Consider the following 20967-nt stretch of genomic DNA (forward strand, 5'->3'; position numbering starts at 1 on the left):
TGGCAGTCAAATGCTTGCTAGCAGCAGGTTGTAAGGCAGTGTCAGATCATTTAAGTCACAAGACCTGGACTGCAAAATGAAATACCACAGATATATACAAAGTTCTGAGCTAATGTGAAATATTATTATTTCTAACCATAATTTAGAAAGTGTAGGGTTCTAAGAGCCAGAAGACTTTTTGCTAGAACTGAATGTCGAGTACAAAGCCTAACTTTGAAATGTTCTATAGAGAGAATGGGCACCTATAGCACATATATGCACTATAATTGGAGTAATTGGAGTTCTTTGCTTTGAGCTCTGGTAGTGTTGAATTTTTAGTGTCAGGTAACATCTGAAGACACAACTTCCATGGTGTTTCTTGGCCAAAACATGATGAGATCAGTGATGTCATCTGAATGTCAGAGTTGCTAGTTTTCTATTTAGTGTTTACACTAGAGTCCCAGAAGGCTGCAAACCTTTTGTGGGGCTTATATTTAGTTTGTAGGTATTGCTTTATGAGGCTAATGCAGTATGAGTTTTTCCCAAATAGTCCAGTTAAAAACAAAACTAGTACTGTTAATGGAGAAGACTAGAAGACTATATTATGTACTATTCTATTGAAGCTAAAAGTAAAAACAGCTGAATTTTCTTTAATCATGAACTGTATGATTGTTATTGGATGTCATTACACTGCAAAAGATGATATAAGTGATTGGCAGTAAATTAACAATCCCTTTTGATTTCAAGCTTTGCTCAGTTTGATAATGCTGCATGTGTGTTTCAGTTAATGGTTTGTAGCTCCAGGGCAGCCTTATCTTACTCTCTAAACCAGAAAATTAATAAAACCAACTGGCTGCCTTAGAGTCTTGCCTGCAAAGCTAGAGAGCTGTAATGTGGGAGGTAATGATACCTAAATGAAGTTTTAACCTTGACATCTCTTCTGACTTCTAGGTCCCGATCGTGTTATCGAGAAGGCATCCCACTCTGGCATGATCAATCCAAGCCGTCAGTGGCAGACTTTGAAGCATAATGCAGGAGTTGCCCACTTTGAGTATCAAATACGTGTGACTTGTGCAGAACATTACTATGGCTTTGGCTGCAACAAGTTTTGTCGACCAAGAGATGACTTCTTCACTCACCATACCTGTGACCAGAACGGCAATAAAACCTGCTTGGAAGGCTGGATGGGACCAGAGTGCAACAAAGGTTTGTGATGAATGCTTGACCCCAAAGTGTTCAGTGGGCTTGAGCAGGATTTAAGTGCATCATATCCAAGTTGCAATTCAGTGGTCAGTTTGTGCAGATAACAAGTCCAAGGACTGATGGGGCAGCAACTAACTTTTCAGACAGAGAACTAAGGGCAGGAGAAGACTAGTTTCTGCCTTGTTTTAAAATCTTGGGGAGGTCTGACAAGGACTGGGCACTTAAGCAGATGTGTTCTTTCTCCAATTATCCACATCTTTGCCCTTGGGAAGAAAACCCAGCCCATTGACTTCAATGGGAGTACTACTGCTGACTTCAGAAAGGATTTCCCCTTTGGTGCAGAACTTCAAGACAAGCAGGAAGAAGAGACTTGTTTTAGAGCTGACCTGGCAAGTGTAAAGCTTTGGTGTCTGAAAAAGTCCCAGGCTGTTTGTTCTACCTGAGAAGGTGTTTAACATATTTATTAGGGAATGGCAACCTTCTAGGGGATTTCAGAAGAAGAAAGCAGGACTCTGAATTGGAAGAGACTGTCAGCCCGTCTTGCTGAGTTTACCTCCAATATGAATAGATGTTCATCTTGGTGTTCTGTCAGTTCAGACATATGGTGCAAAAACTAATCCAGAGTAGCTAGAAGTTGCTTTGAATTAGATGCAAAGCAAGGGAGAGTGGGCCAGTTCGCCTGCAAAAGACTGAGAAAGGAAACCTGTAGACTAAAAGTGACTCGCTAAGGCCAGACGGTTTCTCTTCCATAGAAACAGCTTTTCAAAGAGTATGAGGTATCGTTCCTCCGCAAAGCTAGCTGATAGATTTCTTATCACAGGGAGCTACCTACCTTGGTTTTCCTTCCAGGAGGCTTGATATGAAACACTTGTTAAAACCTTGGATTTAGTAGGATTACAATGCCGGTTAGAGATTAAAACATTCCCACGAGTGTGAAGATGGAGGAAGCAGGCAGCATGCTGATACTCTACTTTTTTTTTTGTTTTAACAGCCATTTGTCGTCAGGGATGTAGCCCCAAGCATGGTTCTTGCACAATTCCTGGAGAGTGCAGGTAAATGCTCCCTCTCCCTCCCTGTTTCCCCCAGCTCTCCCAAATAATTGAATAAGTGATGCTAAATACAATAGGAGTGGGGAGGGAGGGTGGTTTCGGAATCATGTTTTTGGCGGAGGCACATTATTCATGCTGGCTTGCCCAGAATAAGGGAGAAGCAGGCTTTTAATGCACTGATAACTTAAAGAAGCTTTTGGTTTGTGAAATGGTGGCAGTGGTGGGGAGGGGGTATGTGGGATAAATTGTGTGAATGCTGCCTTATAAGCACTAACTAATTTTTTCTGCATAAATAGTGCAAATGTTTTGTGGGTGTGGGTTTTTTCAAGAGCCTGATTAATAGGCTTTTTCAGCTACAAGCTTGAAGTACAGTGTGGCTTTTCTCTCCTCTTCTCCCTTTCACTGTTACCCCTTTCCTCCCTCCCACCCCCTGGTTTCTTTCTGTCAGTAGGCAAAAGTCAAGCATTCTTTAGAATGGGATTAGTTAAATCTCTCGGTTCCTTTACCATTATGAGCCAGGCTCCAAGTGCTGAGAGGTTAATAGCTGGGATGAAATCTTGTCAGTAGGCTCCGATGAATGCAGATTTTTGCTCCTGTGCTTTGAAGTCTATTCTGCCCTGGCAAAGAGAGTGAAAAGCAGAGTATGCCCATAACCCTACAATTAAATATTTGGAATGCCTCAAAATATACAGAATATATTTAGATCACAGGGAAGTTTTCTCCCTTACTAATAGAGGGTTAATAGATATTAAATGTGGATATTCTTTATCAACAAACAGGTTGCAAGTTACTTCATGTAACGCTTTATCATATCTGTTTACATGTGGTAGAGAGCTGAGGTCTTCTGAGGTTGCAAAGTCTTGATATTGATTCCGTGTAGGAAAAGTTAAAAGTGAAGCTTGGGTATTCATGAATAAAACTTGGAAGTCTGAAGGAGCAGAAAGTAATTTTTCTGCCTGACAAATATATTGGTAGATTCTCTATTGCTGAAAACTTTTGCATGAAGTGGACTGCTTTTTTTCTAGATAAGCTGTAGTTCAGACAAGAGGTAAAACTGGGGTGTCTGACAGGCTATACTGTACAGGAAATCAGACTGAATAGTCACAGTGGTTCATTCTTTCTGTGTCCCTATAATCTATGCTTCAAAACCAAACCAAAACAATACCAAAAAAATCATCAAGGAACATTGTGAAAGTAAGGTAGGAAGTAAACTCATCCTCCACAAAAGACGTGGTAAAGTGAAGATACAGGACGGCTGTTGTTCAGTGATTTGAATGTTTAGCAGCACTGATATAAGCTGGTTAAGCCCTAGAACACCAAATCTAAATCTTTTTTTAATTAAAAAAATCAAAAAGCCTAGCAAGTAGTAGAAAGTATCAGAGGGCCAGATGGTGAGAGGAGTTTATCAGTCAAGGCTACCAGTGATTTGTGCTTCTGTCATCAGAATAAACATGCCTTGTAGGGGTTGCTGTCTCCTAGTCAGAACAACAGGCTTTGTTTCCAGTTTTTTTTTCTTTCCTTTCTCTTTCTAAGTCTCTTACCTCCCACTCACTGCCCAGACATGCACTAGTGCTCTTATTTACTTAAGGTGCAACTTTCCCACACTTGATTTGCATAGTCTTGAAACAATGCTGTCCTTCTGGTGCTTTCAGATAACTTCTCCTTGCCAAGTTAGACCAATATCTTTAAAGTGAACACAGAAACAAGATTTTATTTTCTTTTAAGTTTTGATGAGTCATATGGCTTGTATGTTACAAATGCAACAGAGTTTAAAAATAACATCCCAGCAGAAACTGCTCTGGGTTCTGGTACAATAGACAACTTGCAAACATTCTTAAAATATCCTTTTCCCTTTTGGTGCGAGCCACTTTCTTTAATGCAGACCAGCCAACAAAACCATATTTACTCATGAATCACTATACAAGGAAAGTTAACTTCAAATTTCTCATGAGAAACTGCTGCATACATATTATTAAACAAGAATTGTTGCAGTAGATGCTCTTCTGGAATTGATATCTAACTTTTTTAAATGCCCATAGCCTTATCCAATTATGGTTGTTACACTTTGAAGCTGATGTTTGAAGAAAGTCATATCTTTGGCTCTAAAGCTCATGGCTTTGTTTTTTCCTGTGTGCTATTTTTTTTCATTACTTTTCTCTTTGTACTTCTTTTAAAGAAAACAAAAATAACCCACCCCTTTGATTTGGCAGAAAGCAGTATAATTTTTGTTTTGGATACCTGTTTTTGCAGGTGAGGTGCCATAGTTTTGCTTGTGTGCAAGCTTACAGGTACACTGCTTTAAATACAATACAAACTAAAAGCGTGTGTTCCTATATTTTGATCTTTTTGCATTCTTATTATATTTCCTATACAGAAGGATTTTCTAAGAGCTACTTCAGAGAGGTTGTTTTGCCTAATCTGGTTTTCTTTCATGGTCTTTGCACACAAAGACGCATAAGTTGGACTAGCTTTTTTCTTTTTTCCTTTTAACACACAAACTAATAAGAATTTCCCATTGACTTTTAATAGGCTACTATGGAAATAGCGATGAAAAAAAAAAGCTTAACTAGGATGCAGTTTGTCACCTGAGATTTTTAGAAAGGAAGTCAGACTTACCACTAGCGGTGTGTAATTACCCAATGGATAGCTTCTTCTAGCTTTTTCCCATGAGAAGAAATTGCCAGTACAAGAATGGTGGGGGGTTTTATAAATAGAAAGCTTAGCTGACTTCTGTACAGATGAGGTTTGTTTTCATAATTTAGCGACAGCTTAGTGCATAATTGCTGCTGATCAATTACTCTCAGGACCTGTTAATGAAATACACTACCTCAACAAACCCTTGCTTTTCATTTTCAACTTGTTTTCCTTGTTTCTATCTATAGATCCACTCTAATTTGAAGAATCCTTGGTCTGCATTGATAGTGAGAACTAAATGCAAGCCAAAATGAGCTTTCCCTTAAAGAGGCTTTACTTTAAAAGAACATCTTCCTTTTAAGTATAGAATTCAGGTAGCTCATTGATAGTGGCCATAACTAATGTAAATAATAATAAATTTTTCTCCAGACATGAAATTGGGTATGTTTTAGTTATTCCCTGAAAAGAGATTAGAATAAAAAAGCTCTGAAATACATGGACAGCTGATCTTTGCACACATGTAAAATCCTAATGTGCGTTCTTTTCTTTCATCTCTTACTGTGGCCCAGTCCATACTTGCTATATAGTTCAGAATAAGGTTAGTTTCTGGTAGAATAAAGAACTCCTAATGCTTTGCTGCTGCCTTGTTGAAGGCTCAGTGTTGGTGTTTATGGTTTTGTCTGTCTTCTGCAAACCCAGCATGGCTGAAACACTTGGAACCTTGTATTTGTGAGGATCGCTGGATGACTATTGTTTCTGCTGACTTTCCCCCTCTTCAGTTTATAAAGCACAGTCAAAGTCCAGAGATTGATTTACTGTGCACACCCACCCTCTCTGCCACATTTGTGTGAGGCTCCAAAAGAGTATTATTGTGCTGAATGGCCTCATGCTGGTTCTCTCAGAACAGTTATTCATTTGTCAGTAGTCTGGCTACAGAGACCTTGGCAAAACCACTAAAATGTTTGTTTACAAGAAACCATCAAACAAACCTTAAATAGCTTGTCCCCTCATCCTTCCCTTCTCCCCCACAATCCCAGTCTTTCTCCAAGCTTTGGAGTTCCGCGCTCCTGTCTACATAGAACAGTTCTAACAGGTTTTTGGTTTCTTTCCCTGTTCTGATTTTTTTTTTTTCCTTTAAACGAAGGTGTCAGTATGGATGGCAAGGCCAGTACTGTGATAAGTGCATTCCACACCCAGGATGTGTCCATGGCACTTGCATTGAACCATGGCAATGTCTCTGTGAAACCAACTGGGGTGGTCAGCTCTGTGACAAAGGTATGTTAATCTTATGGATAGCCAAGCGTAACACTTGAATTTTAACAGTGGCAGACTTAGCAAGAAGGGAGTGCACACGAGAGTGAATGAACCTCCTGAAATGTAGTGGGAGTGTTTCATCCTTCAGCTACTTAGTGCTGTGTTCTCTGCTGTTCTGGCATTGACAACATATGTGCTTAACTTCATCCTGTCCTGCTCTTGTGTGGGGATGTATTATGTAAAGGCTCTAGAATAATGGAACAAACCATGCACCTGGTGAAGTTTCTGTTGTTCAACCATGGCTTTAATGCTTCTAATCTCTTGCAGATCTGAACTACTGTGGAACCCACCCACCCTGTTTGAATGGTGGTACCTGCAGCAACACTGGCCCCGATAAATACCAGTGTTCTTGCCCTGAGGGCTACTCGGGACAGAACTGTGAAATCGGTAAGTGTTTGATGCAGGCACGGGGCTGCTACCTGGCAGTTAATTCTTATCAGCCTTTAGTGTCTGGTTTTGGATATATTTTATGAATCTGTGGAAAAGTCAATTTCTGTTATTAATTATGATGTCAGGGCAGGCTGCAAAGATCGACTTGCTTGTTCATGCTTCATCACGAACAGTTGGTATCTCTGCACATCAGCCTTCTGCTCACGGGAGAGATCAGTATAAGTTGTGTTGTCTGGCTCTGACTCAAACAGGTGCAAGTCAGTGTGTTGATGAGCTTAGCAGGGAAGATGACTTCTTGCTGGCTAGTAGCTTTTGATTCACAGCTCCCACAGGAGTGCAGTACATCAGGAGTGATGATGGCATGCCCAGAGCAGAATTGTATAAAGGGAGGAGTGGGGAGCTTCTGGTGGTATTGCTGTAGTTTCTACCGTGATGTACTTCTGTCCTGGTGCAGCGGAGCACGCGTGCCTCTCTGATCCTTGTCACAATGGAGGAAGCTGTTTAGAGACGTCTACGGGATTTGAATGTGTGTGTGCGCCTGGCTGGGCTGGACCAACTTGCACTGATAGTAAGTCCTTCCAAAATTGAATTAAAAATGTGCTAGTTTGTTGGTTTAGATCAGTCTTTCTAATCCCTGATAAACTTGCAGGGCAGCCTACTTAACCTTTCTCAGCTTTAACCATTGTTTCTTAGCAGCCATTTATACCATCGTACACTCTCTCCTCCTTTGCTTGTAGCAATTTTTTTTTTTGTTAAATGCCAGGGGAAGGAATGGCTAATGGCTTCTTTAAAGAAGCAGAACACTGAATTTTTGTAGCATTCTGGCAAGCTTCTTAAAATACTGTTAAGAGAGATTTGCAGGATCAAAATCTGACTTCCACTTGCAAAAAAGCTACAGGTGTAATCTTCTTACATTGTGCTTTGACCCCCCCTTGTGCACTACTGCTATTTTTAAAGGAGGCTTTTGCTGAAGTCAGAATAGACCTAGAAATTCCAAGTGGAAGTCCCATTGCCTTTCTGTTCCTCAGGGTAAATCCTAGTAGTAGCAACCACTTATCAAATTTGTCAGTTACTGACATTGCATGTTTGGTAACAGAGCTAAGCCTTTCCTTATTCTGCATTACAGATATTGATGATTGTTCTCCAAATCCCTGTGGTCATGGAGGAACTTGCCAAGACCTAGTTGATGGATTTAAGTGTATTTGCCCACCTCAGTGGACTGGCAAAACGTGCCAGCTAGGTGAGAACTGCTTTTTTCTTTGTACAATATTGCTTAGGGGCAGGAGGAAGATAAATGCAAAAGGGATCATAGTCCAGCAGGCAAGGGCAGTTGTGCCCTTTGCATTAGGCACATTTATGGCTCTGAAGCTTACAGACATATTCTGGCACAGTATTAAAAGTCGGTGTTTGCAGGATAGTCTCAAAGCATAGAGTGGCTTCCCTAGTAGTTGAAGGAAATAGTTAACTAAGCCAGACAGCCATACTTTAAAACATAAATGAACTGAGGTGGGAAGGATGCATGTGTGCACCTTCCAGTACTGCCCCCACATGTGTTTCTTCTTTCAGCCTGTGAGAAAGTTGCTGTATCTCTTCAGCCATGTCAACTCCTCCAGACCAAGGAGTTCACAGCTGGGTTCCAAAATGTGGATGATCTTATGAAGAATGAGCTGTCTGCATTCTTTACAAAACACACTAATCCCAGTGACCAAGCTGCAGCACTCCTCCCTCAAAATGCTCAGTTAGGATGGGGTGGGGGTTGCTCTTAATGAGTGGCTGGGTAATTATCAAATAATTAGTGTAGCCTGTGTGATCTAATTGCAGAGAAATTGAAAGAGACTTCAGAGACTGATGTATGATTGACTTTTGTACTTTCAAGTCGGCTAATCCAAGCTGTACATTGAGTTGCATTTAGAGCTGAGCGAACTGCTGATTATTGCTGTGAAAATGAGCTTTTTTTTTTTTTCTCATTACCCACCCCCACCTCCCACCTTCCTCCTGCCCCAAGAGCCCTGCATTTAGCTATTCACTTTGTTTTTTTCAGATGCGAATGAATGTGAGGGCAAACCCTGTGTCAATGCCAACTCCTGCAGGAACCTGATTGGCAGCTACTATTGTGACTGCATTACTGGCTGGTCTGGCCACAACTGTGATATAAGTAAGTGTCTATATCCTTAGGTTTATTAAAGGCCAGTTGTGTGTGTGCATGTATGCGTGCCACTGAGCTCTATTTAAATATCAGGCAGAGTCCCAGGAGCTGATGTTTTTAGAAAGGGAGTAGTTGGTGTGGAATGAAAATACACTATTTTATCGAACTTATTAGTCCATAACATAGCTATATTCTGATAAAGGGACTAAAACAATGATGTGAAGTTTCACTGCCTCTAGTAGAAGAATTGCAGAAGGTTCCCACCCATTATAATAACCTTATCTCAAAGAAGGCATGCAGGAAACATGACAAAAGGTTTATCTAGCTGCAGTTTCAGAGTGACTTGAACTCTGTATCTAGTGTAAATATATAATTTTTGCCTTCTAACCATGCTAATTTCATTACAGATATTAATGACTGTCGTGGACAATGTCAGAATGGAGGATCCTGTAGGGTATGCTACGTTCTTGTTTTAAATTGGTTTCCCTGAGACTTGCAACAGTAACTCAATCATTTAAGTCCACACACAAATAGTGTGGAAAAAAGCAATTAGCTGGTATAAATAGTCATTTCTTGGAGCTGGGGGGAGGGGCTATGTCATGCTACAGCGTGTCAGGGTATATATGTGTAAAATAGCAAGGGCAAAACACATAACTGCAATAAATGACTCGCTTTCACTGCCAGAGTTGCCAGTGAATGGGTTGGTGATTGTGCAAACTACCTACTGTAAATGTACTGCAAATCCACTTCAAAACGTGGATTAATGTATCTTCCTTGGAAATGAAGAGCATAAGCCAGTACTAATGTGTTTGGGTGTGTGCGTTTATTTTTTCCCTCTAAATACTCTTGCCTTGGTTTAATTTGAGCTAGTTTTTTATGCTGGTGTCAGGCAGCATAAGAGGATATATCCTTTTTGGACTGTCTTCTTTCTTTTTCTCCCTCCTTTTTTTTTTTTTTTGTTTTTTAATAAGAATGTATCAAGAGAGAGGAACAAAAAGTTAACTCTAAACCTTTTTGTTCCTTTCCAGGACTTGGTTAATGGTTATCGGTGTATATGTTCACCTGGCTATGCAGGAGATCACTGTGAGAAAGACATCAATGAATGTGCAAGTAACCCTTGCATGAATGGGGGTCATTGCCAGGATGAAATCAATGGATTCCAGTGTCTGTGTCCCGCTGGTTTCTCAGGAAACCTCTGTCAGGTAAGAATCATGGGTGAAAGACAGGCCCTCAGCCAGTGGTGTTTCTACCGGTGCTCTGGATCTGTACACTGAATGCCTTGCATCCAGTGAACCATAGTATAAAGTTGTACTCGATATTGCTGTCAGTCTGCCAAGGAAGCGCTTGATTAATACATATTGGGAGGTAAAAAAGAAGCCAACAAAAAGCCCTCATGACTGCTGCAGATTCTCTTTGTTAAACAGGCTGCAAGTATTTGCATGTCAGGTTTTGTTGTGTGCTAACTATTAACTTTTAGTGGCTATTTAATATCAAGAGTGCTGTCTGCTGAAATAGCTGCAAGTCTAACCAAACTGCATTATGAACAATTCATTGAGGGAGCAGATAAAAAGGTCAGATTCCACAATGTCTGCCTGTTACAGTGAGGGAAAGTTATGATAAAACTCGTTTCACTCAACCTTCCCCCATCTTATCTTTTTTCTCCTCCTTTTATTTCCCTTCCCTTTTTCTGCACTACTTACAGCTGGACATAGATTATTGTGAACCAAATCCTTGCCAGAACGGTGCCCAGTGCTTCAATCTTGCTATGGACTATTTCTGTAACTGCCCTGAAGATTACGAAGGGAAGAACTGCTCCCACCTGAAAGATCACTGCCGCACAACTCCTTGTGAAGGTCTGTGTTACCTCGCAGGTGAATGGGAATGACTGCAATAGTTTCTGCCCCTCCTCTGGCTATAGCCATAATGCAGCTCCAGTAGTCAGTGGAGAAGCCTTTGTATAAAGGGGCCAAACGTTCCCCTGTGCGTTATGCCTCTGTTTGTAGGAGTTACTGAATATTATTTGTAACTATAAGCAATTTGAAAGAATGTTATGTCAATGTGGACATGAAACACAAGTAGCACATGTTTGTTGAATTTATTCCAGGCCACAGACGTTGTCGAGCAATCTTTAGATAAGACACAGTGATTATTTTATGTAAAAACACTTAATATAGGTCTTGGTCAAAGCAGCAAGCATAGTTGGCACGGCTAGGTTTAGAGTTGGATTTGGTGACCTTAAAGGTCTTTTCCATCCAAAGGTCTTTTTAAATTCCAATGATGGACCTTTAAATGTTGCTTTTAGCTTAAGAAAACAGACAGAATGGGCAATCCTGATGCAGGCCTTTGCTTTTTCTACAGTGATTGACAGCTGTACTGTGGCAGTAGCTTCTAACAGCACACCAGAAGGGGTTCGTTATATTTCTTCAAATGTCTGTGGTCCTCATGGGAAATGCAAGAGCCAAGCAGGTGGAAAATTCACCTGTGAATGCAACAAAGGATTCACTGGCACCTACTGTCACGAGAGTAAGAGCTAAAAAGTTAATTTATTTTACTGTTCCGTACTCCTTTTTGGAAAAAGACTCCATCCTTTCCTCCCAGACTGCTTTAAGGCTTCTTTCTTGTAAGAAAGTGAACCTTGGAACTGCTATAAGTTTTCATATCCCACTTGGGCGAGGCAGACTGGAATTTGCTAGACCTTCGGGAAAGTTAACTGTAACAAATCTTCTGGCCTTGATTTGTAGGTTTTTAAAAACCTTATGTATGCAAGTTCTGAGGTAGTTAATAGTGGGGTTTAACAGAGATCTCAAGGACTCCTGATTGTTTTCTCTTGTTATGTTTTTAATAGTAATTGTTAAGTGGTAGTCTCATCACTGTGCACTGTTTATCAGCTATGTCCCATCTTGCTTATAGCCCTTCTCTCAAAAGGGGCTTAGAAATGGAAGTAGCACCAAAGAGTCTGCAATAATATGGTGACTTCTAGTTGTTGTACTTGTAGTTTGATTTTGTTTTCTTCTTTTTTTTTTCCCTCCCCTCTCCTCCAAACTGTTGCAGATATTAATGACTGCGAGAGCAACCCCTGTAAAAATGGTGGCACCTGTATTGATGGCATAAATTCCTACAAATGTATTTGTAGTGATGGATGGGAAGGAACGTATTGTGAAACAAGTAAGTTAACAATACTTCAGCATGCAGAAAGATCTCTTGGGGAAACCTCCAGAAAGAATGGCTGGTTTTGTCTTTAAAATGATACCGACCAGTGCTGGTGGGTTTTTGAATCTGAACTAAACCCAAGTTACGAAACTGGACTGGGAGTAGAACCTGGCTCTCCCACTGTTCAGCTTTCTGCTCTGCCCTTTGTGTCTCTTTCTGTAAAAAACTCTTAACGTTCGTATGTACGGTTTTAGGAATGGCAAGTCTGTAGGTCACATTTGTATTCTGTCAGTCTCTGGAATACAAGTGAGCACTCTGCTCCTGTCCTCAGTTGATGGGATAGTTTTTGTAGTAGGCCTTTTCACTTCTTATTTACTGAACAAGATGACAAACAAAATGTAAACAATCTGGAGGAATGTGGTGAAATATTCTTAATTCCTGTGACAGCCCTTAAAGTGTTGACTTAAATGTTTAATCCCTGATTGAAACACAGACCAAAATTAGGGATGGGACATTCACCTTTCAAGCATGAAGTGTTTGTCAATTCCATAAACACTGCTTAGCCTCTTTTCTCTCCTTAACATATCTAGATATTAATGACTGCAGTAAAAACCCTTGCCACAATGGAGGAACTTGCCGAGACTTGGTCAACGACTTCTTCTGTGAATGTAAAAATGGGTGGAAAGGAAAAACTTGCCACTCCCGTAAGTTCAGCATTACCAAAACATAACAGGCGTGCTCTGTTAGGCTGCTTAAACTTGTTGCACTGCATTAAGAAAGCTGTGGTATCAACACTAGTTTGGGTTCTCCACAGGTGACAGCCAGTGCGATGAGGCAACATGCAACAATGGAGGAACATGTTATGATGAGGGGGACACTTTCAAGTGCATGTGTCCTGCAGGATGGGAAGGAGCCACTTGTAATATAGGTAAATATCCTGCACAATCACCAGCAAGCAGATGTAGCACTGAATCTGTGACCTCAGTTTTTCCTCTTGGCTCAATTTTGTCGGCTTTCTAACAACTTAGCGGCAAATCTTGTTTCTGTTACAGCAAGGAACAGCAGCTGCCTGCCAAACCCCTGTCATAACGGTGGTACCTGTGTAGTCAGCGGGGATTCTTTTACTTGTGTCTGCAAGGAGGGCTGGGAAGGCCCCACATGTACTCAGAGTAAGTTGTCTCTGCTTGAACTTTTCCAGAGTGTTGCATGATGAGAACATTAGCTCATCGTGTCACCCCAGGAGTCAAGATTGAAACCAGAAGTGAAAGCTTGTTTGATATAGGCTTTAGCATCACCTGAATCTTTATTTTTATTGACTTTATGTGATAGAGCCTTGACCTGGGCATGAGAAAGTTGCAAATGAGCTAAGTGGAGACAGATGTTGTCTTGTTTTATCCCTGCATTCTTTTTCTACAAGCAGCTCTGTCTGCTTCCGTGTTTTTTTTTCCGTTAGATTCTTTACAAGGATCTCTTCCTGTGTACATGTGTTCCACAATGTAGTTAACAAATTTTGTGGTAGGAGCCTGGAATCAATTTAGTAGAGAATTTTAGCATATTTTTGTTGAAGTCGTGCTAAGAGTAACTTGGGCGTTAGGGGAAGTTTGATCAGTCTTTCCTGACAGTACAGTTGTATTAGCCAAAGTCTGCATATTTAATGTTTGTCTGTCTTTGCTTTGCAGACACAAATGACTGCAGTCCTCATCCTTGGTAAGTTTAATGTGTATATCTTTCATCCTTTGCTTTTTTTGCTGTTTTAGAATTCTAGATTCTTTTCATCTGTAGCAGTGTTATATATTAATGAGCATAATAACTTTTCTTTATAGTTACAACAGTGGCACTTGTGTGGATGGAGACAACTGGTACCGCTGTGAATGTGCTCCAGGCTTTGCAGGTCCTGACTGCAGGATCAGTAAGTGTTTCAGTAGCACTCTGCCTTGATTTTTTTTTTTTTTTTTTTTTGTCTTGCTTGGATCTCCTTGTGAGGCAGTCATGTTAATTGAGTTAATTGGTAGATCAAATTAATGATAGATGTCCCGTGTCTTCTGTATCCATACCCAGATCTGTAGCAAATGTGGGGATGGCAGGAACTGCACAAAAAATGGAAGAAATCCTGAATTCCATTCAGCTAGGGCTGAAGTCTCTTGGTTCAGCTGAGTGGGCAAAATGCCCTTCAGGGTAGTCTTCTCAGATAGAATGTGTTTGTGTGGCATAGGTGTCAGCCAGCCAAAACCCTTGTCAGTTAATCCACCTACAAGCCCTGAGGTCATGTATGTACTTCCCTGTAATTTAATAATAATTACAGATAGGAGGACACTAACACTTTTTTTTAGTAACAGCCATGGAGATAGAAGTTTCATAGTAACAGTACAACTGGAAAGGGGTTTAGTATTGTCATCAGTTGAAGATGGGACTCAAAACTAGAGTACATCAAAGGAGAGGAAGTGTGAGAAGGAATGTGTCCTTGCCCTTGAAAAACTTAAGTAGCCATAGGGGTCAGGTTCTGGTCTTTGTTAGTGCTACACAGCAGAAACTTCAGAGAACTCGCTACTGGTGCTGCGACTAAGAATCTGTCTCTGAGTAGGCACTAGAAAATGAACATAAAGCTCTAGGAGGAAAGTCTCTTGTATGCTGTTCTGACAAAAACAAAGGATACTAGAGAGTAACTTTCATTTCCTCTCCTTCCCATCATAGATATTAACGAATGCCAGTCTTCACCCTGTGCCTTTGGAGCTACATGTGTAGATGAAATTAATGGGTACCGTTGCATTTGCCCACCAGGTCGTAGCGGTCCAGGATGCCAAGAAGGTATTTCAGATGTCATAGCTGGTCATAGTCCTTGTAGCAAGATCTGTATAATTGCATGTTAACAAGTTTGTGGTTATATGGGTTGGGTTTTTTGGAGGGATTTGTTTGTTGTTTCAGAGCAAGTATCTTTATTGAAGCAAACTTATCACTACTTTTAGATAACTTAGGAAAGGGGGTTTGTCACTCTTCCCCTTTTAAGTTCATAATTCTGTTGAATTTTTCTTCAGTTACAGGAAGGCCTTGCATTACCAGTGTTCGAGTAATGCCAGATGGGGCTAAGTGGGATGATGACTGTAACACCTGTCAGTGTTTGAATGGAAAAGTCACCTGTTCAAAGGTATGGCTGTGCTGTGGTTTGGGTTATCCTGTCTTGTGTCCTGTAACCAGTGGTTACTTACCGATATTTATTCCTTTCTAGGTTTGGTGTGGTCCTCGACCTTGTGTCATACATGCCAAAGGCCATAATGAGTGCCCACTTGGACATGTTTGTCTTCCTGTTAAAGATGACCGCTGCTTCACTCGCCCTTGTGCTGCACTGGGTGAATGCTGGCCTTCCAATCAACAGCCTGTGAAGACCAAATGCAATTCTGATTCTTACTACCAAGACAACTGTGCCAACATCACCTTCACCTTCAACAAAGAAATGATGGCACCAGTAAGTAGCAGAATGTAGTGTGCTATGCTGCAGCACACATGCACTTGCTTCCCAGGGCACGAAGCAACTTTGTTTGACTTGTAAAAGTTGACGCTCCATTGTTGTCTAAGAAAGCAGAAGGCATAGAATAATACATGCATAGATTAATACAGACTTCTACCCTAAATACTTTTGTGTCCTGAGAAGAATAAATGATGATTTGGGAAATTCCACCTCCTCTTCCCTTGAACTCCTATTTCTTGACAAAAGCCTAATTTTTGTCTGTGTGTTCATGTGCACATATTTTTTTTAAAAAAATCACCTTTTTTTTTTTATCCTCCAGGGACTCACCACAGAACACATTTGCAGTGAATTGAGGAATCTGAATATTCTGAAGAATGTTTCTGTTGAATATTCCATCTATATTACCTGTGAGCCTTCGCACTTGGCAAATAATGAAATACATGTTGCTATTGTAAGTATTACTGGAATATTTTTAAATGCCCTAATTGCTTGGATATGTGTGCAACATGTGGATTTCATAAAAATTGTAATTCCTGGCTTTGTCATCACTTCGTGTGGTTTAGTTTCCACCCCAATTGCCTTTAGGAACAGGGAAGAAATCCTGGTTACATGTACATACCTGAAAGCTACAATCTGGTGGCAAGTGTAATGGTGGTAGTAAAACTTTCTTCTGTTCTATTCTTTCTCTTGAGCATTGCTTCCAGGGGTTTTTTTTTGCTGTCGTCTTGAAGATGGGGACAAAAATTCTGCATGATTGGTTTCTGCCCATAGCTAGGCTCTTTGTTTGTTTCTAGTTTAAGTATTAAAAATACTGAGAGCCTTAACTGATTGATTGTGAAAGTTCATAAATAGCAGATTGCCCACGCATCTGATCTGGCATTTGGCACTAATTGCATGACTTCTCCTGTAGTCTGCTGAAGATACAGGGGAAGATGAAAACCCAATCAAAGGCATCACAGATAAGATTATTGACCTTGTCAGTAAGCGTGATGGTAACAACACATTAATTGCTGCAGTTGCGGAAGTCAGAGTACAACGGCGACCAGTTAAAACCAAAACAGGTAAGCTTCTCCTTATCTGTGAAGACTTGCATGCTTGCCATGAGTAGAACAGCCTTTATGAGCACGTGAAGTTTTTCTCACTTTTGAGATTTGTAGCAAGTCTGAGAATCTCTGCCTCTTGGCCCTGTTAGCAATGAGAGGCGGCTTTGCACCTGGATCCAATACGTTCCAAAAATGCTGTACAACAGCAGCCTGACCCGTTGAACGGGCTGCTACTCTTCAGCCCTCCTCACGCAGAAATAAGGCAGTGGAAAGCTGGTGAAGCTCTGAAAGCTCCCATGTAATTACCTGGCAATGCCAGTGCCCCAGTGCGATGAGTGTAGCAGTAAGGTTGGAAGTGTCAATTAGCTGTCTGCAGAGCACCAGGCGTGTGCTGGCCTCTGCCTGCCAGCCACCAGCAGAGAGAGAGAGAGAGATAACTGGAGCAGGTATAGAGCCAAGTGCCCCAGGGCCAGGAGATATTCTCCCTCAGTTTCCCCAGTGAAAAAATAAAGACTTAAGAACTGAGGTTTTGTTTTTCTTTGTAGAAAGCCTTGACTGAAATACTTGGTTTGCAGCAGGGGTAACAGGTCTCGTGTCTCTTTCAGATTTCTTGGTGCCATTACTGAGCTCAGTCCTAACAGTAGCCTGGATCTGTTGCCTGGTAACTGTTTTTTATTGGTGCATTCGAAAGCGCCGAAAGCAGAGCAGCCATACTCACACAGCGTCTGATGACAACACTACCAACAATGTGAGGGAGCAGCTGAATCAGATAAAAAACCCCATTGAGAAACACGGAGCAAATACTGTCCCAATTAAAGACTATGAAAACAAAAACTCTAAAATCGCCAAAATAAGGACACACAATTCAGAGGTGGAGGAAGATGACATGGACAAACACCAGCAGAAGGCCCGATTTGCCAAGCAGCCAGCATACACTTTGGTAGACAGAGATGAAAAGCCCCCCAACAGCACACCTACAAAACACCCAAACTGGACAAATAAACAAGACAACAGAGACTTGGAAAGTGCACAAAGCCTAAACCGAATGGAGTACATTGTATAGCAGACAGTGGGGTGCTGCCATGCAGGGCCTTTAAATATCATTATAAAGGCACTCAAGAGCTTGTAGTTCTTAAACTGTTGTGTAATATTTGAGTCTAAGGCTATTATTTACTTAGAATCCCTGTGTTAATTTAAGTTTTGACAAGCTGGCTTACACTGGCAATGATAGTTGCTGTGGTTGGCTGGAATACCAAGTGCTGCATTTCACATCTATGCAAAACTAGTCAAAAGTGCCCTCGTGTAAATTCAGCTGTAGCTGATGCATCATGGAAACGTTTCATAAGGTATTATATAGCCTTATTACTTTTCCTTAGTGTTAATTTTTTTTTTCTGCCAGATGTCCCGATTTATACAGTTTCTTTAGAATAATGCATTTTATTTATATTTATTGAATTTGAGGTTTTTGTATATTGGTTTTATGGTGACGTACAACTAGTTCTGTATTTGAAAGTGCCTTTGCAGCTCAGAACCACAGCAACTATCAAAAATAAGTTTATTATTTATTTTTTTATTGTATTTTTGTTGGGGGCGGGTGGGGGGAACTTGTCAGCAGTTGCTGGTAAATGAAGAATTTAAAGAGGAAAATGTGTCAAAAATAGAAGTTTGTATAGATATGTAAATAATTCTTTTTTATTAATCACTGTGTATATTTGATTTATTAACTTAATAATCAAGAGCCTTAAAATATCATTCCTTTTTATTTATATGTATGTGTTTAGAGTTGAAGGTTTTTGATAGCATTGTAAGCTTGTGGCTTCTCTATTTTGAATTTATTTTCTTGTTACATGTTGCCTATATGCCAAAACTAAGGTGTTCTAAAATAGTTTATTTTTAATAGGATGGGCTTTCATGCCTTGATGCTGGTTTTTGTACAATGTCAAACGTTTGCAACACCTTCCATAGTATCACTTTAAGACTATTTGTAAGTACTGACTGAGGCAGTTTAGATAATTAGACTAGAAAAATTTTTTTTGCTGCTTTAGACTTGAAAAACGAGTGACAGGCAGATAATCTGCTAAGAAGCAGTTTAAGGGAACAAAACTGAGCTATTACTTTATGTAGATGAAATGTGAGTGGTTGCATGTAATATCAAATTAGCGTGTGAAGTTGGAAACACAGCAATCTTAATTTTGTAAATTCTGATTATTTTTTTCTCACCATGAATATGTAATACTGAACCACTTGTAGATTTGACTTTTTTTGTAATCTACTGCATTTAGGGAGTATTCTAATAAGCTAGTTGTTGAATACTTGAACAGTAGAATGTCCAGTAAGATCACTGTGTAGGTTTGCCATAGATTACACTGCCCGCCTTAACAAGTGAGGAAATCAAAGTGCTATTATGACGTTTAAGATCAAAAAGCTTATAAACATAGTCATCTTGGTGGTTAACCATCAAGATCATGAAGATACCTTGTATTGTGATATTAGTGTTATATGAAAATGCATCTTTGATGTGTTGTTCCTGGCAATAAATCTTGAAAAGTAATATTTATTAAATTTTTTGTATGAAAACATAGAAGAGCGTGGAGATTATTGAGCATGGAGGCACTCCCAGCTAGCAAGTGATGCAGAAACAGAGGCAGGTGACAGGCTGTGTTTCCAAGACCCGACAACTGATTTTTGTGGAGGCAGGTTTTTGTTAGATTGATGCCATGTTCCCCTCTCTGGCTCCGAATCTAGCAGAAGGGGTGTGAAAGCAGCATCTTCCCTCTGTGTACTTCTATGAGGAGGAGGATGTGACTGGAATTGTGCAATGAGGCTAGTTTGCATAGGCCAATGAGCTACCACCAGATAGTAACCAAATCTAAGCAGCTAGGCAAGATCCAAACTGCTGACCTGGGTGGGAAAGGAGCCATAGATTACAGTGATCTCTTGTGGGCAAAAGTGCTTTATCAAGCATAAAATAAACTTAAAATATTCAATGCAATGGCTTTCCATGCTTAACTACTGCAGTCCCTCCCACCTCACAGGGGTGTGTGTGGCAGTATGGGTCAGCTGCGTGGCTACTTTTCTTCTAGCACCCTTTCCTGATGAAGCTGTAAATTTGTTTAGCGTAAGGCATTCAAACAAATCTGAAGGAACAATTAACAGTGTGTAACAAACTTGACTGAAAAATACTATAAAACAGGGTCCAGTGGCTCCTTGTACTTCAGCTCAAACCAATCCAGTACTGCACCGTTAAGCTTCATCCATGTTTTGTTTGTAGCAAACAGAGATACTTCATATAAAGATTGCTGTAATAGGAATACAAAAAACCCTTAAAAAAATCTGATAGCAAGACAAACTCTGTCTTGTACCTTCTTTACAGCTGTCTAAAAAACATTGAAAAAAACCTGTTCAGTGTTACTTTTTATTTCAACCTCACTTTAAAAGGATATTTTGAACTTCCATTCACTACCACGAAGGGCAGACTGCTCTTACCCTTCACAGTCACTTGCCCCATAAGTACTGGAGGCTCATCAGTTTACTGCCTGCTGCAGGGGAAGGCAACAGGATTGGCTTAATCTGACCACTTCAACAATTCCTCATCTAACAAATCCCATGAGTATTTATTTCTCATTATTTTGTGACTTCTACAATTAGCAATAAAGCAAACTAACATGTCACGTCTAAAAAGCCTCTTAAAGATAACAGTTTTCCACCTGCATTCCAATTTGCAATTTCAGAAGTGAGGCTATTAGCAGAATTCTTTTCCATACTTTTAATGTTGAATTAACTGTACAGTTCATGTAGGTATGAAATTCAGCGATGCAGAAACCAGCTACTCTTTCTAAATGACTGACGCATCTATACTTGAATTCATAGGAGTAAATCTGAGTGCCTTCTATTAAACAAAACCAAAACAAAAGGGAAAAAAAGGGGCTTTTGCTAGTCTTGGAACATATATTAGTCAGGCTACTCTGAAACCTACTGAGGCAAGTCCTAATTACAGACTTTCATACAATGACAAAGTTGCTTGGAGCTCTGGACTCATAGTAAAACCCAGGCTCCTCAAGCTTCAAGACTTGTCAAAGCCATGAACACATTATTCGTTCATTCATTCCTTCTTTCATTCATTTATTTTCAGCCTTTCCTGTGCAACAACGTTGTGTGTTGACCATGCAGTTTGTTACAGCAGTTTCTCCACACACAGCCTGTTCTTCCCATGTAACTCACAATGCTATAAAATTAGAGCCACACAAGTTGTACATGGGGAGGGAAGAGAATTCTGGGAAATTGCTAGAATATTTTTAAATTACATCCTCATTTCTCAGTATTATGTCAGAAATTCACATGGTTGAATAGAATACAAAAACAGTCTTCTGAAGTCCAGAACCACCACCAAGCTGGTGGTTGCTATAGGGAGTGTTTTCCATTGTCATGAAGATGTACCAATGCATGTTTATTTTTTGTGGAAAATATCCTTTGCCAGTTCACAATTTACTCCTCCGGGAAGATACATTCTGTTTAGCCAAGAGAAGTTTCCCTGCTGCTAGCACGTGTTGTTCTTTGGAACCTTATTCATCTAAGAACTGAAAAATGTGTGCTTCC

At 40.2% G+C, this 20967-nt stretch overlaps 1 protein-coding gene across 1 annotated transcript in view; it reads left to right on the top strand.

The window, feature by feature from the left end:
* JAG1 (jagged canonical Notch ligand 1) overlaps positions 1-19945 on the top strand; it is a 36659-nt gene extending 16714 nt beyond the window's left edge. Inside the window, exons 4-26 of the mRNA XM_069850155.1 lie at positions 931-1185; positions 2174-2234; positions 6010-6140; positions 6447-6566; positions 7024-7137; positions 7696-7809; positions 8611-8724; positions 9123-9169; positions 9744-9917; positions 10418-10568; positions 11074-11238; positions 11767-11880; positions 12456-12569; positions 12680-12793; positions 12918-13034; positions 13545-13572; positions 13689-13774; positions 14557-14670; positions 14898-15007; positions 15089-15325; positions 15648-15779; positions 16239-16389; positions 16977-19945. Coding sequence (XP_069706256.1) covers positions 931-1185; positions 2174-2234; positions 6010-6140; positions 6447-6566; positions 7024-7137; positions 7696-7809; positions 8611-8724; positions 9123-9169; positions 9744-9917; positions 10418-10568; positions 11074-11238; positions 11767-11880; positions 12456-12569; positions 12680-12793; positions 12918-13034; positions 13545-13572; positions 13689-13774; positions 14557-14670; positions 14898-15007; positions 15089-15325; positions 15648-15779; positions 16239-16389; positions 16977-17434 — 3221 coding nt within the window. The 3' untranslated portion in view covers positions 17435-19945. The remainder of the gene's footprint in view (positions 1-930; positions 1186-2173; positions 2235-6009; positions 6141-6446; positions 6567-7023; positions 7138-7695; positions 7810-8610; positions 8725-9122; positions 9170-9743; positions 9918-10417; positions 10569-11073; positions 11239-11766; positions 11881-12455; positions 12570-12679; positions 12794-12917; positions 13035-13544; positions 13573-13688; positions 13775-14556; positions 14671-14897; positions 15008-15088; positions 15326-15647; positions 15780-16238; positions 16390-16976) is intronic.
* The last annotated feature ends 1022 nt before the right edge of the window (positions 19946-20967 follow it).

The sequence above is a fragment of the Phaenicophaeus curvirostris genome, chromosome 2 (assembly GCF_032191515.1).
Source record: "Phaenicophaeus curvirostris isolate KB17595 chromosome 2, BPBGC_Pcur_1.0, whole genome shotgun sequence".
Taxonomy (NCBI): Eukaryota; Metazoa; Chordata; class Aves; order Cuculiformes; family Cuculidae; genus Phaenicophaeus; species Phaenicophaeus curvirostris.